The 16,694-nt window shown below is 38.8% G+C and overlaps 1 protein-coding gene across 4 annotated transcripts; it reads left to right on the top strand.

Moving 5' to 3' along the window:
* The first annotated feature begins 3,349 nt into the window (after positions 1-3,349).
* znf451 (zinc finger protein 451) lies at positions 3,350-15,424 on the top strand. Of its 4 annotated transcripts, none has more exons than XM_034681892.1 (13): positions 3,350-3,476; positions 6,085-6,145; positions 6,612-6,695; positions 6,797-6,910; positions 8,190-8,301; positions 8,474-8,624; positions 8,706-8,832; positions 8,924-9,083; positions 9,875-10,022; positions 10,659-12,175; positions 12,257-12,337; positions 12,508-12,570; positions 15,276-15,424. In XM_034681892.1, the coding sequence occupies exons 2-13, from the start codon at positions 6,089-6,091 to the stop codon at positions 15,314-15,316; spliced, it is 2,655 nt and encodes an 884-aa protein (XP_034537783.1). In that variant the 5' UTR covers positions 3,350-3,476; positions 6,085-6,088; the 3' UTR covers positions 15,317-15,424. The 4 variants fall into 4 exon arrangements, with proteins under 4 accessions (XP_034537783.1, XP_034537785.1, XP_034537782.1 ...); XM_034681891.1 differs by lacking the exon at positions 3,350-3,476 and adding an exon at positions 5,492-5,649; XM_034681894.1 differs by lacking the exon at positions 6,612-6,695.
* The last annotated feature ends 1,270 nt before the right edge of the window (positions 15,425-16,694 follow it).

Raw genomic sequence — 16,694 nt, 5'->3', positions numbered from 1 at the left:
CACTGACATTCAGCTGAGGCCAAAATTATTAGCCCCCTTGTGAAATCAGATAAAACGCTTGATTTCTCCAACAAGTGTTTATAGTTTATTTGTTTCCAAAATAACAAAGTCAAAATGTTCATTAAGTTTGATTGGGATATTATATTGATGCAATGAATTGAAACAAGAAAAGGTAAAAATGACATTTCCAAATTATTAGCCCCCTGGCCATTAGTAGTCAATAGTTCACCCTCTCTGAGCCACACCTGACAACAACCTCTTCAAGTAGTTCTCTACAGGTTAGCACATGTCTCTTGAGGGATTTTGGCCCATTCTTCCAATGCAAATTGTTCCAGCTGGTCCAAAGTATGTGGTTTCTGAGCATGGACATTCACTTTGAGCACCCGCCACAGATTCTCAACAGGATTTAGATCTGGGCTCTGTGCAGTATAGCCCTCCCCCTTATTATGAGCCTCAATTATCTTCTTTCTGAGCTCATGACTGATTTCCATTGTCTTTGGTATGGTTAGTATGAGTAGTCTCTCTCAATAATGTGTCCAAGTGCCCTGTTTGAAGTCCCTGAAGTAAATCTCAATGCTGATTGAATGCTCAGGTGTTGTTAGGAAGCCAATTGACCGACAGGTGTTGTTAGGAAACCAGCTGACTGCACAGGTGTGTTTTGAAAGCAAACATTCACATGGGGGCTAATATTTTTGACCACCCCATTTTTCACTATATTTGATATTGCCTAAAAATGTATTTTACATTCCAAAATGTACCAAAGCTACTGGTGAATGTTTGATTATATCAAGTTTTATCAATGATGCAAACATTGGGCAGAATTTAAGGAAAGTGTTCCATTATTCCTGGGAGGCTGATCATTTTGGCCTCAACTGTAAATACAGTAGCATGCATTCACACACATTTTTAATTGACTGCTTTAAAATGCATCCATGCATATGAGTTTGGAAATAAACCTAGTTAATGACTTGCTCATTAAGTAAAGAAGGAGCAAGCAGGAAGGGTCATTGAAGCGATTCATCTAAGTCACAATAACATAACCACCAAAAACAAATACATCAGACTTTCTATGAGTTACGATAAGATAAGATATTCCTTCATTCGTCCCGCAACAGGGAAATTTACAGTATTACAGCAGAAAAGCAAACAATAAACAGCATATGAAAGAGTAATTATTAAAAAAAATTATCAGCAATTAAAAAAGTGAACTTCTAAAAAAAGTATGTACAAAACTAAATAAAGTCTGACACGTGTATGTAACACTTTAACTACTATGCATGTCCACTCAACATGACAAGAGGGAGCTGGTATGAACTGAGCGGTCCTTTTGCATTAATATTTCATTCATGGTGTACAGTTACAACATACATATCCTGTCAGAACATTTGTGAACTGTCAGACATTATTTCTGCATTATTCCTGCATTCCTTATACCATGAAGTTAAACAGTAAACACTATCAAATTTAATCTAATAACTATATATATATAAAAGAGCTTTGTCGTGACCATTTCTCTTAAAAACTCAATAATTAAGCAAAATCTCAAACTTTTTTTTCAAAAGATGTTTATTTGAATTTTTACACATACAGAAGATCAATGTAAACAATTAAAGCAAGTGATGTTTTTTGTACAAGAAACGATGTAAGTGAATAAATGAAAAAACAACCAATAATAATAAATGATAATAATTCAAAATAAACTAGAAAAAAAAAAAAAAAAAAAAGGTTAATATTTAAAAAATAAATAAGTGTAAAAGGTAAAAAAAATCAATAACAAACAAAAAAAAAGTAATACCAAAGACAAACTGAGAGATAAAATAAAAATAAACACCACATGTGATAATCTACATCAAACTCAAACTTGAACTCAACATAATCAAAGGGTCACTGATGCACCGTGGGGATGTATTGTACGCAGTCAAAAGAAGTCCAGTGTCCATGCAAAAGTTCAGTGTTTCTTATAGTTTATTCTTGGATGGCAAGCAGGCAAACAATGAACAATTAAAAAATCATGGCTCCTGCTGCCTCTCTTGTGCTGGTAAAAAAAAAAAAAAAATACACCTACCTACCTGAATAACCTCAGGTGCCCACAGTGTTACCTAATCACCAAACAACAAACAAAAGAAATACTAAAAAAATCTAAATATACCAAACAAACAACTAGCAAAAACATATCCCCTGAAATCTAACTTAAAGTTTAGAAAAATCTAACTGGTTGAAACAATATTCACAAGTCAGGTAATATGTGTAGTTAGTTATCATCATAGTCATCATCATTTGTTATATTGAAAAACCATATGTATAGTATAGACAGAATTAAGAAGCATACCTATATTCCCAAATAGAGATATTGAGATCATTATAGATGTCAGGTTTTCTCATTAATTTTTTTATGTTTTATTATTATTTTTTAAATTATTATTAATTTGATTATTGCTTTAACATTTATTTGTCTTAATTAATTATTTCTTTATTGTATTCATCTGATCTTGTTAACTCTACCTTATTTTTAACTTTTACTTATTTTATTAATTTTACTGTATTGATTTGATTTGATTTTTAAGTATTTCATTTATAATTTTTATAATTTTACCATTGCTGTTTTCTGTCTCTCTGTTATTCTGTGAAGCACTTTGGCCTGCATGCTTTTATGTATGAAAGGTGCTATATAAATAAAGTTAAGTTGAGTTGAGTTGAATGTGCAATAGTATTATTATCTTTATTTAAACTCGAAAATCATTGAGAGCAAGCCTTCATTTACAATGGCGACGAGTATATAAAAGAAACATTAAAATGCATGACAAGCAAATAAAAGATGTAACCCTAAAAGAATGATGATCAATTAAAAACAGACAACAATTAAAAAGTAATGTTACAAGCATTGAAATAATGTTACACAAAGTCAGTTAAAACAGGTACAATCAGAGGTTAAAAATTGTAAAACTAATGATGTAAAATGACTAAAAGAAACTAGTGCATTCATTTTTAAAGTGCATTGAAGTGAGTTCCATGCAGATGATGCAAAAACGCAAAAGGCAGCTCTACCCAGTTCAGAATGAACTCTGGGAACCTGGAGAGTGAGCCAATCAGTGGACCTGGTGTGTTTTGCTCCAGAGGACCAAACTAGCATTGAAGATAAGTATGATGGTATATAAGGCAGAATATGTTAATACAATTGTTAGTTAATAATGTAAATTATTCCTATGAATACAATGTCAATGTTATAACTTTGTAACACAGAAGTGATTATTAACAGCTTCATATACACTTCAGCTCAGAAAAACTGAGCATAGACGGGCGGAGTTTATGGTTCCATTCCAAACACCAGTAACCCCGCCCGCGCGGCACACTCTGGGTAAAAAAGGAGCGCTTCCGTTGCATTTGACGTGAACGTTCCAGACAACATTACTTTACTTTGGTTTGAACCCTACAGATAGAAACCACACGGGGAAATAAGGCGTCGAGAGAGGGCACAGGTAATGTTCAGCTCCATTTTGCTCCTTTCACCATATTTCCAAGTTAGCGGTGTTTAACTGACTTTAGTGACGTGCAGTGAAGCCGTCCAACATCAGAGAGCTAACGTTAGCTTAGCCAAAGAGACGTTCAAGACCATCCCTCCTGTCAGATTGTAGAATACGTCAACCTCTCCTTTCTTATACTTGCAGAATAAATGAAAAAAAAAAATTAAACTACAGATTTAATTATTTGCAACCGTTTTATTTACAGTCTATGTTTGCAACTAATTTGGGTTCTTAAAGTTTATTGCAGGTGGCTGTTAGGTTGTGCTTATATGACGTGCAACGAAGCCATTCAGGGAATGTGGGAAAAATCGAAACAAATTCATTGAAAACTGGGAAAAGTTATTTATTTTATATAATATTCAAAAAAGAAAATGTGACCTGTGTGACTTTACATATAAATGATACGACCAATAGTTTTTATAGCTTTAGTTTTAGTTTAGTTTATTTATTATTCATCGTGTCGTGCACCATAAAGGTGCCCAGCCCATATTGACTTACAAGACACCACAAAAACAAACTATAACAGGAGCAACAACAGAAGAAGAAAGAAGAGCAGTTACAATACTGCACATGTCCAACAATGACCTAAAGTAATTCAAAAGCACAGTGGTACACTTCAGACATTTGGAAGTGACAACAACTAAATCAGACATAGAGTATTCTGCTCCTACACAGCTGAACAGCATTTAACACAAACTGAGCAAACTGGAACACTTTGTGAGTAAACAGGAACTGAAGTCTATCTTCATCAGACATGGAAAACAAATCAGGACAGTTTTCTGATATTTTGATGAAAAGGAGGCACCTGAGATCATGATATGATAAGATAAGATATACTTTATTGGTCCCCCATTGGGGGAAATTCTTTTGTTACAACACGGGACAGGGGAATACAACAATTAACTAACATAGTTAAAAAATATAATAACAATAATAAGAGCAATGACAAGGGTTAAATATAATATAATATAATAAAATAAAATAAAATATAATGAAATTAAATATAATAAAATAAAATATAATAAAATGAAATAAAATAAAATAAAATAAAATAGAATAGAATAAAATGAAATGAAATTAGAATAGAATAGAATAGAATAGAATAAAATAAAATATGGCAACTATTACATATATATACACACTATGTACACTTCTATCTGATAATAGATAAGGTAAGTTATTGCACAATAAAAATTGCACCAGGTTATTTAAAAACAAACATACACAGTATGAAGAACAGTGCGATTCAGATGGATACAGTAGTTATTTGTGAATGTGCCAAGTCACATAGTAACTTCCATGTAGTGGAATGAAAGGTGAGAACAGATGATTAACAGGACACAGCAGTGCTGGTGTTAAACAGTCTGATTGCAGATGGGATGAAGGACCTGTGGTAGCGCTCCGTCCTGCAGGGTGGGAGTCTCAGTCTGCTGCTGAAGGAGCTGCTCAGGGACCCCACAGTCTCATGCAAGGGGTGAGAGGGATTGTCCATGATGGATGTCAGCTTGGCTAACATCCTCCTCTCACCCACCTCCTCTATGGAGTCCAGAGGACAGCTCAGGACAGAACTGGCCCTCCTGACCAGTCTGTTAAGTCTTTTCCTGTCCCTGTCTGTGCTCCCTGCTCCCCAGCAGACCACTGCATAGAAGAATGCAGACGCTACCACAGTGTCATAAAATGGACAGTAGAATAAAAAGTGCATTTCATTTTCAACTTCCTCCAGATCACACAAGGAACACCTTCTCTCCTCTAGCACTATTATTTCCACACCACGACTTAAGGCTTGTTAACTAACTGATATGAAAAGAAGATCTGTCGAGCTTGTGATCTCCAAGCATCCTGGGAGCACTTAAATGCAACACTCTGATTTTGCCGCTTGTTTTCTTCTTCGCTGGACATACCGGGGTAGTATTCAACAGCTCGATGCTCAGTGCTGCCACCTGCGGCGGTTAGCGTCATTGCATCAACACAGTGATTTCAGGAGAAAGACCGTCGCAGTTTGTCTTCCACCCACCGGTGGCAGCACAAAACAGAAAGTCTCCTTCAGTGAGCGAGGAAGTAACCCTGCCTGAATGTTTGCTTTTGCATATGAACTGTAGAATCTGTCGAAACAAGGCATTACAAAGGCGTAAGTGGAGTTCTGTTACTTAACAAAAGCCTTAAGTCGAAGCAGGACAGTGCATACTTATTCAACTACCATAGCATGCTTTTACATATCCTCTATTTTCGAAACCCTGCTATACGAATGCTAACAACAGCTGCTTGGTGTAATAATAGTTACAGAGTAACGTTAGCAACGTGACCAAATGTAAAATGAAACTGCTGTTTTTGAAAGCCAAAGCATTATCCAGCTGTAAAGGGGGGAATCAAAAACTAAATGGTCTTGGACTACTTGGACTGATCTGGAGTTTGCAGGCCTGCTTCCAGAGCTATAGTTAGAGATCCACAGTGACACATTTCTTACTAGCTCATGATGATTTCTAACCCTTCCCCCCTTAAACATGCACGATCAGAACTGGTGCTGCTGCAGCTTCAAGACTTGAATGAGTTTTATTTTCCCCAGGGAAATGTCTTCTCCAATTCAAGCAGACGAAGATGAGGTGGAAGAAGTGGAGTTTGTATCAGTAAGTCATGTGTACAAGTTCATTTCTGTCTGAGGACCACTAATCTGGCAATCAGACTCAGTGCTTTGTTGTTGTTGTTTTTGTTGACAGTGCATTTCACACTTGAACTTTCCAGATTTTAAGGTGTACAACCTGGATTGCTTAAAGGTATTATTTAAGATATCTGCATAGGCTTTTTACTGTTAGATTAACAAACAAGATCAACCCAAAACAGGCAGCAACTTTTGGTTGGACTGGATCTTTGTTTGAGACCTCAAAGGCTTTCATTCTTTATTAAATCATTTTGAACACCATGTATACCCCCTCTTACTTCAGAAGTATGAGCCTATTATTTTTCATCTATTGTACACAATTGCAACACAATCAATTCTAATTTATTGAATGAACATGATGACTCATACATTAGATTAAAGGGGCTCTGCAGCTCTCCAACACTTAATGTCACGGTGTCTTGTACCTGTTTCAGGAGGGCCCTCTTAGACCAGTGTTGGAATGTATTGATCTACTGAGTGATAGTGAGGATGAGGGATGTTCATCAATGGCAGACACTGTGAGTGGCTGAACAGAACCCTTTTTTTAGTAACAAATAATGTGAATGCATGGCGATATCCAGAGTGTTCTGAAAGTGCCGCGCCTTTTATTCTCTCGTAGATGGAAGACGAAATCGCCTGCCAAAAAAGGCATGTCACATCCACTCTGGACAAGCTAGCACTACAAGTGGCTCAGGAGAAAAAGGAGAAAGCAAATAAATGCAGAGCATTCAAGGTAAGGCTTCTTTAACATCAGAATGTTGTCCCTGGTTTGTTTCTTCAGCTTGTATTTTCAGTTTGCCAAAAGAAATGTAAATGTTATTGTTCCCACTTCAGCATGAATCAGTACTGAGATACTGTACTTTGTTTGTGTCTCCATCCAAACACTCATATTTATTAAGTGCATCATGCAGGCTAAGGGAATAAGACAGTGCCTTGTGCATTCTGTTGGTCCTACCTTGAAATATAAAAGAATATGACATCCTTTGAACCCTGAAGATAGATGGAAAAGTGGATCTAAATATTCACTATTGGTCTATATTCATGTGCTTGTATCCTTAGCAGTGGTAAGCAAAGTCAAGTATGAAACTTTAATGCATGCAAAACATCACAATAACTCCAGAAACACCTCCTGCTTTATGTGTTTTATTTAATTTGTATCAGGAAGAATAAACTATACTTGTGGGTTTTGTAGTTAAATGGTAGTTCAACTCACTTACTTTAACAGAAAGGCAAAAAAAACCACAAAAATGAAGTGCTTCAGGTGTGGACCTTTTATAATCACCCTGTCAGGCTTTTAAAGCTAACATTTGAATGTGTTATAGTGCACTTAATATATGAAGAGAAGCTGATTGTTGTTGTTTTAGTGGAATTAATATTGTATTTTAAACCTATTTCACCTCTTTTTGACTATCTTAAATAAAGAGGTAAAATAGGTGTTAAATAGGTGCTTAAAATCCAGGGGTACAAGTTTTTAATTTAATATTTTTTCTTTGCTTAACAACATATATCAATAATACTTGGGCTAAAAAGCCTACTGATGAGATGACAGTTTTCAACAACTGTACTGACAAATGAACCAATGTTAGGTGCCAACTAATGCTAGTTTGTAAGACACTGCCAACAGCATTGAAGGTTATGCCTTTTCTTGACATATATACATTTTTTGATATTTTGAAATAGTTTTTTCATATTAAAAGTTTTGATTGAATGCTTGAAGGAATGGATTGAGGTTATTAATTCACTAGGCAAGGCAAGTTTATTTATCAAGCACCATTCATACAAAGAGCACACAAAGTGCTTCATATGGCCCACAGCCTGCAAAATAAAAACAGTCTAACATATAGGGTTAAATAAAGCCAGTTATAGCAGCAACAGTGACATCAAGTGGGCAGACTTGATGGAAATCAAATAAGCACATCTCAGAACTCTCTTCACTTAACGAAAGAACTACGGTAAAAAGGTGGCATAAAATGTTCTGTCTCATACTGTGACGTTATGTTTCTTTTCTTTAGGAGAAGCAGATCTTACAAAGAGCTCATGGAGAGCAGGAGCTGTCTGTTAGTTCTATAAATGGAGCTAGTCGGGAGGCAAAGCGCTGTGTGGACATGTGGTTGAAGATGCCAGGTAAATGTTTAAATTGTTGCATAATTGCTGATGTCATATTTTAACCATGAATCCACATGCTCCACACTTATGATTAATGTCATTTTTTAACAGGATATGTCACACAAAGCACCGCCATCATCAACAGTGCCACTTGTTTCACTATGTTTCAACAACTCTTTGTTTTTTCAAGGTACCAAACCTGGAGTTATCACCACTGGTTTTGGAATCAGACGCAGGTCTGCTCCTGTCCCCAGAGAGAGTGAAACAACACACACCTGTCCCGTGATTAACTGTGGTCGAGTTTATGACAACGGCGCCCTCCTGGGCGGGCACTTAAAGAGGTGACCTTCTGTTCTGTTGTTTGGCTCTGAAGTATTTCCTTTAAAACGCTGATGTCATATTTGATGAAATATCTTGTGTAGGTTTGATCACTCCCCCTGTGACCCAACCATCCATCTCAAAGGAAGTCCATCAGAGCTCTTTGCCTGCGCCGCCTGTGGTCAACATTTTCAGACTAAAGATGCATGGAAGAGGCACATGGAGTCTAAGGTTCTTTCACTCTTCTATTTCTGATTAAATGATTCATCAGTTACTTTCTGAAGGAAGTCATGTTTTGAATGATCTTTTATTCTATTACCAGTTATCCTCATCTAACCCCGGCAGTCACAGAATCAACCAGACCTATCAGCGCATTCTGTGCTTTGCCTGTCCGGCCTGCTACCTCCTGTTCAGCCTCCGCGATGAGTGCCTTCAGCACATGGCAGCCAAGAACCACTTTACAGAGTCACTCCCCATGAGTGGTAAGGCTTGATGAACATTTAGACTTTTCTCTGCATTATCTGTGCCACAGGGGTCCTTTTATTATCACTATGTGAATCTATGATTCTGTACATATGACCATAACATCTCTCCCAAACATGTGTATGATCAAGCATGCCGGACACGGCCCTGGTGGTGAGGCTTTCAGCAGTGTGACTGCCCCCTGGTGGCTGGCTGCGGTATAGGTCAAAAAATCCGTCTCCCCCATTCATTTGAATGGGGGAGCAGTCAAACTTAAAAAAATAAATACACGTCGTACGAATGTTTCTCACATCCGTATGCTGTGGTGATATGCAGTTAGTATCTGAATGTTTTGTGTCCAAGGCCTCTTTTTTCTGAAAAGTTTATTTTTCGTTAGTTATTAGATGTTGAAAAAAGGGGTTTTACTTCCGGGTTTCCTTTGATTCACAGCCGCCGTAGAGTGAAACTTCAAAGGGCACACAGCGTCTTGTGATGTCACGCTGTAGGGCGGAGCTTATTACAAAGGCTTCACAGGCTCTGGCTGCACAATGGCTGCGCCCAGGAGAGGATTTTTTGGCTCAGAACCGTACAACGGGAAGAGGCGGAGCAACGCTGTCCATTTTTATTTACAGTCTATGTGTATGATAGTTTCCAGTGGATGCTGGATAAGTTAGATATACTTAACTACTTTGGTTGTCATTTCAGGCTGATCCTCCAACTGTACTCACATGACTACATAAAATAAAGGGCTGATATGTTTTCCTTTGTAGAGGATTTGATGCAACTTCATAACATTTTGTTCTTTTTAAAGAAACAAAAGGTAGAGCGGTGCCAGTACCCATCCCGCAGCATGTGAAGAACCGTCTCATCGCTCTGTGCAAGGACACAGCATTTAACGTCCGATGCTCTCGATGTTTTAAAGTGCTGGCCTCTCATCAGGTGGCTCAAGCTCACTTTAAGTAAGTTATATTTATATATGTATTCTATCACTGTACAGTGTTTAAAGCTGGGGTTGGTAGTCAGGGAAAACTAGCATGAATTTGAATGTAGCATTTTCCTCAGGAATCCGTCTAACTCCTCCCCCCCTCCCCTCGGAGCTCATCCAAAATGACGCCCCTGCTCACATGCATGTGCATGATCGTGACTGATTCAAAACCGGTCCTCAGCACATCGTTTGTGTTTTGCACTATGTCAACTCATGTCTCACTCAGCGGTAAGAACACACTAAAACATTATCATAGTGAAAGTTAAAAACACAAACAAACATGAACTGTAAGAGCAGGAGGCGGGCAGAGCGGCAGGACAGGATTTGATTGGTTTCATGATTTGGCTCCTGATGGCAGGGATTGGTTGGTGTTTTCCCAGGTTTACTCCGGCTGTAGATAGCAGCTTTTTTTTACCTCTTTTTTTAAGAACACATTATGTATCGATTGCCATCAGGACAAAAAGATAATTTTAACCAGTATAACAAAAAGTGTATCTAAATCTGACTACCAACCCCAGCTTTAACATCTAGTGATGTCACATGCAAGCAAACCCATTTTTTTGTAGAAGTTAAGAGCTCTTTTTCCCTTTCTCCTTCTCTCTCTTTGTAGTGTGAACTGCAGACAGGGCTGTGCAGTGGCCAAGGCCGATAAAACCATCGCTCAGGTAATGAAACAGCTGCAAGTACAAGGGCAGTGCTCACTATGCTCCAAAATCTTCCTCAACCAAGCTGAAATGGAACAACACAAAGAGTCAACCCAACATGACGTGGAGGTCAACCACACAATGGAGAAAGCAGTCCTACAACACTTCAGGTTTATTGAAATTCAACACACACAGAGAGCTGAAGACTCCCGGGAGACACCACAGTCCTCTGGCCCCGAAACACCTTTTCAGAAAAGAAACAGGAAGAGGATGTTCTGCGAAGAATCACCGTCCAAACGGCAGAAACTTACCCCGATGATGAATGGCAGCACTGTGACAGCATGGTGCTGTGAGTGTGGCCTACAGTTCCTAGAGGAGGCTTCAGCCACTAAACATCTCTTGGCTGTGAACCAGATTTTCCATCAGTGTGGAGTGTGTGGTAAACGCATGGGAGAGTCTTCAATAACCCGTCTGCACATGAGTCGCTTTCACGGTGGGGCTCATCTCTCCAACTTCCTCTTCTACTGCCGCAAGTGCAAAGTGGAAATGCCTCGGTATCAAGACATCTTGTCCCATGTGTCAGAAGCTCACAGCGGTCACACCTACTACACTGAACAGGATGTCCCAGAGGAGCTCGCTGCTGCCATGGATGCCAAGCCGTCCACAAGCAGCAAAGTCACCTTGCATTCAGCCTCCACAGTTGAGCACAACACTGTAGAGGCGTCTTCTTCAAGAGCAGAGCAGACCTGGATGTGCAGGATGTGCGAGGACACCTTTGACTCGGAGGCGGATGTCCACAAACACTGCAGTGACATGAACAGTCACAGCTATCAGAGATTCATCTGCGGACACTGCCCACAGAAGTTCTTCAAGGAGTCCACCGTGCGCAGACATTGCATGAACGAGCACGGCGGGGAGCTGAAGAGTTTCCACTTCTGCGGTCTCTGTGACAGCATGCAGTTTGATTCTGAGGGCGAATTCCTGCAGCACTACAAGAGTCTTCACAGTCAGGACTACCACTGTATGAGTGATGCTGAAGATGTTCAGCCTGCTGCTGAAGATGTTCAGCCTGCTGCTGCTGCTGAAAGCACCAGTAACCTAACGTGTCCATGCATGGGATCAGAGATAAGCAAAGAGGCGAGGAAAGCTACATACACACAGTGCATGAGGAATCTGTCTGCAGAGGGAAGATGCCGGTTTGTGTGTGAACCCTGTGACGTGTCTGTGCCTTCCTACGCACAGATGAAAACTCACATTCACACACGACACCCAGCTTTGCATCTGGACAACACCTTCGATATACAATGCCTAACTTGCCATGTGACATTTATGGACGTACCGAATTTCCATAAACACTATCACTCCAAACACTGTACACTGGAACCCTGCAGGACCACATCCAGTACCTGCAGCAAAGACACTAAAGCAAAGCCAACCGCTGTACAAATCTGCAACGCTGTGAAGATCAAACCAAACAACACCGGTAGGTCCGTTTGAATTATGTGACACGTATTATCACTGCTTGTGTGCAGCACTTGATTCTGCTTTTATGTTGTCATTTCAGGGATTAAGGATGTGGAAGTAGAAGTACAGGAGAATATCATAAACTTGGATCAGGCCAACGAGGAGACGGAGAGGCATGAAAGTAAGCAACAGAAAACACATAAAAACTGAGTCACTCTGATAGAAGCAAATGAAGAGTGAAGCATTTCTACATATATACAGGAGCCTCATTACAGCAGATACAAGCACTTGCTTTGTTTAGCAGCTATGTTTTTGTCCAAAGCTGCAAAGTGACTATGTCTTCTATTTCAGGTGATTCTGAGGAAGAGATGAACCATTCACCATCTGTGAGTACAGAAGCAAGAGAGTCTGCAGGTATGTGTTTATGTGCTGGGGAATGTAATCCTCTGTCTCCCCATGAGAAAGGTTTGGAGCTCACTGCAGCCTCAGGCTACAACTGTAAGGAACAAAGATCTACTCAAGTAGCTCTACCCTCGTTTACATTCTTCTGACTCCTAACCAAGTCTTCTGCGTGTCCCCATGAGTACCTAATACTGTAAAATATTCACTGCACAAGCTCAGAATCTTACCAAGTGAAATACATTTACTTCACAAGTACCATTTGAGCAAGATAGAGAGACTTGTTTTAAGACAATGCATCTTAAAGCTGGGGTTGGTAATCAAATTTAGATACACTTTTTGTCATACTGGTTAAAATGATCTTTATGTCCTGATGGCAATCATTACATGATGTGTTCCTAAAAAAGAGTGGGAAAAAACTGCTATCTACAGCCGGAGTAAACCTGGGAAAACACCAACCAATCACTGCTTTTTGGCTCCCCAAATTTTAAACCAATCAGATCCCGTCCAGCTGTTCTTCCCTCCTCCTGCGCGTACATTTCCCCGGCGTGCACTCCTCCGAGTCCCCGTCTCCTGCCTCTACTTCCCCTGACTCTATTTACTGCCCCTCTCGTTCGTCCTCGGGCCTGTCCCCTCTGACCTGATGAGGTGCTTTGCTCAGGACTGTAGTCCGGATCAGAGTCTAAAAAGCTCTCACCAACAAGCAGAATAATTAATGACGTTCAGTAAGTCCTACAGAAAATATATATTTATTGTAGCGTCCGCCCGGACGCTGTAGGGATGACGAGCCGATTCGTGAACACGTTGAGCTTTAATAACCGGTCACTGTCAGCCGTGATCACGCCAACCAACAAAACAACAATCAATGTTTGAATGAATGAAAAACTTATCTCCTCTCTCCCGCTTACACACTCTACACCTCTCCTGATGCCTTCACTGACCGTCAACACTGTAGGAATTAAGAACATCTACACTGAACACGTTTAACAAACAGTAGAGCTGTTACAGTATTATATATGTGTTATAACTTTTCTCCTGATATCGTGTCACCGGTACAACTGGATAATGCTAGCATGATAGTTGTGAGTGCTAACAGCAGCCATGTTTGTTTGTGTTTTTAACTTTCACTATGAGAATGTTTTGGTGAGGACCGGTTTTGAATCAGTCACGATCATATGGTCGAGAATCAGCGGCGCTCGTGCATGTGAGCGGGGGAGCGTCGTTTTGGAGGAGCTCCGAGGGAGGAGGGGAGGGGTTAGACGGAGTCATGAGGAAAAGCTACATTCAAATTCATGCTGGTTTTCCGAGACTACCAACCCTAGCTTTAAATATCTTGTTAACTCAAACAATCTTGAAATGATCTTGTTTTGAGTTTTAATTTAGAAGAAACAAGGTTTATTTTACATTTCATACATTTTTCAAGCTGAGATCTTATTTGCAGAAGACGGATAATCTTGATTTAAGACAAACCCTTTACTTGATTTAAGTCAATGCGGTTTATTGGAGAATCTATCAGAAAGCAGCTCCATTGATAAAAGAAAGAAAGAAAGTTGTTTTTTCTTTAAGGGTGGGTTTCAGTTTTCAGACACTGTTTCTTCTAAATCAGATCAAAATATACATCCTCAAACTACATGCACACAATGAAACACCTACTTTAGAGCATAGCTGGCTTATCCTAAAAAAACAACACGACTGAATATTAGTATATCCAGCTCACTATGAGAAGACATTATATCTCAAAATGCTCAAATTAAGCTTTGTAATCTTATTCCAAGTACAAGATGGTCTTAAACTTAGAGAAGTGCCGCTATAATATATCTTAAATGAAGAAGTTGACATGAAATGTATTAGTGCAGAAATCTTTTTTTGAGTGAAAAAATACCAATTGTTAGCATTCCTGTCTTATTCTGAGACACTATAAAATACTGGTAAAATGATGCCTAAAATAAGTTTTCCCTGTTCATTTTAAGATCACAGTTTTCTAAATATTACTTCTTATTTTAAGAAATCTTACCAAGCAAATTTTGGAGTTTTGTTTTTGGAGGGGCATTTTTTCCAGTGTAGGCATCATTCAGCAAAGATTTAGTCTCTGCACTGATGTACATTCCTATATGTTTGTAGGTTTGCCTAAATAGTAGGCTTCATTCAAATAAAATCTGACACAAAGCATGATAAGAGCTTGGGGAAGACATTGTTCAAGTTTGGAAATATACTGAATGATATGTCAGGTTAAAACTGTAAAATTGGCAAGTAAAAAATCAATTATCGGCAATAATGTGGTCTGCATTGAAAACATGCATGAAGCTGGAAGGACATGAATATTTCAACACTTTTTCAAACTAACTTTGTAAATAAATGTGGATTGTATTGCGTAAGATACTTGTGTGATTAATGTGAATTAGGGCTATGTAATGGCCTAGCGGTCTAAGTGCCCCTCATACAGAGAGGCTATTATAGTCGCCGGTTCGACCATTTGCTGCATGTCTTCCCCCGCTCTCTACTCCCCACATTTCCTGTCTCTCTTCAGGTTTCCTATCATAAAGGCAAAAAAGTCCAAAAACAGTACTTTAGAAAAAACAAGAGCTATGTAAGATGATTGAAAGCATTATTAAATTTAGAATGAAAGCAGTTTTTCAAGTATTCTGTTGTTGCATTTTTCAGTGTTTAACGTGCACATGTCATAACTTTGAGAACAATGTTCTTCTTTTCTTCTGTTTCAGAGCTGGAAGAAGCTCTCAAAAGAAGTCTCCTGGAGTTTTAAATCCATGAGAAAGTCATTTTGTGTTTTGTTCCTCCAACAATGTAAAGGGATATTTTGTACCAGGTATCTGTGTTCAGACTATTATAAATAAATATCAGTTGCTATTAAGATGTTTTGTGTTGTAATCATTTATAACTTTATCAGTATATGATTTTAAGACACAGTGAATTTAGGACATTTCCACAAATGGTGCCACTCATATCACACTGCAGTCAGACGGCATGTTCTAGAAGTTTGGTTCATGGATTTCTGCAAGGTCATCTGTCGAGAAGACTCGACGCGGCTGAATGTCGACATGTGTGCTATAGATGGCATCGAGGACCCCGCAAAATGCCGACCCTAAACTTGTGACCACAACTGCATCTCCTGTTGCTGTCTCGGGTTTCATTGCAGAGTCGAAGTCCAGCGTATTGTACGCAAGTGTGAGGAGAAGACTTTCCTCAAGTGCTCTCATGGAGGATCTTCACATTTGTTTACTCCAAATGTCTTCAAATAATCACCGAGGTGTCATGTGTTCCCTCTGCTATTTGTTAGCCTCTCCCCCGTCACTTGTCTGTTGCATGACTGAGTCAGATAAGGAGAAGAGTGTTCAATATACTGATATAGAGAGGAGCTTGGGCAGTAAACAGTGCTTACGTACTGGAAGTTACTAAGTTAATTTGACTCTCCTGGTTGTAGTATTTAACAGCTACTATCTAATTTCACATTGAGGCTTGAATTTGGTCTCAATTTTCATTTGGATGTGAGGTCATTAATATAGAGACCTGCAGCTGCTCTTTGTTTGGCTGAAGAGTTCTGGTTATTTCCTTAATTTTACAAATAGAAAGTTGTATTTATATCCGATTAATTTAAGAAATTTTGAGTATAATTAACATGTTTTGTCTGAAGTTACAGTGCTTAGAATTATAAGCCAGATTTGTGGTAACGTGACATGTAAACCCAGATCAAATTTGAATAAGCACATATTTATAGCCACATACCAACACGATGGCTTAACCTTTCTTTATGGTTTAATGTGACTCTCTCTGTATTAACTTCAAACTAGAAGCCTCCAACCCAACATCAGTTTTACCCTTTTTTCTCTAGTTTGCCAGTTATCTTAAAAATTAACCAGTAGAGATGAACAGCCATGAAGTTATATAAGCTAAGTTTCCTAATCGATGAGTACAACAATGAGTATTTTCTCAAAGTGTAGCTGATAAAAACAACACCCCACACATTCATTCATTCATTCATTCATAAGAATTGTATTTGCTCACTTCAGTGTTTGACAACACAACATATTTGATACACATCTTCACAAAATAGAGTATACACTGTCTATGAACAAACAGGAGCAGGAAGAAGATAAACGTATGATACCTGCCCCTCTCCTTCA

This window comes from Notolabrus celidotus, chromosome 4 (assembly GCF_009762535.1).
Source record: "Notolabrus celidotus isolate fNotCel1 chromosome 4, fNotCel1.pri, whole genome shotgun sequence".
In the NCBI taxonomy this organism is placed as follows: Eukaryota; Metazoa; Chordata; class Actinopteri; order Labriformes; family Labridae; genus Notolabrus; species Notolabrus celidotus.
This window is presented reverse-complemented; position numbering and strand designations above follow the sequence as displayed.

Bases quoted from the DNA above. Each gene is read 5' to 3' on its own strand.
- znf451 (XM_034681892.1), top strand. From the start codon at position 6,089: ATGTCTTCTCCAATTCAAGCAGACGAAGATGAGGTGGAAGAAGTGGAG. The intron at 8,625-8,705 runs GTGACCTTCTGT...TATCTTGTGTAG, and splicing joins CTGGGCGGGCACTTAAAGAG to GTTTGATCACTCCCCCTGTG. The intron at 8,833-8,923 runs GTTCTTTCACTC...TTCTATTACCAG, and splicing joins AGAGGCACATGGAGTCTAAG to TTATCCTCATCTAACCCCGG.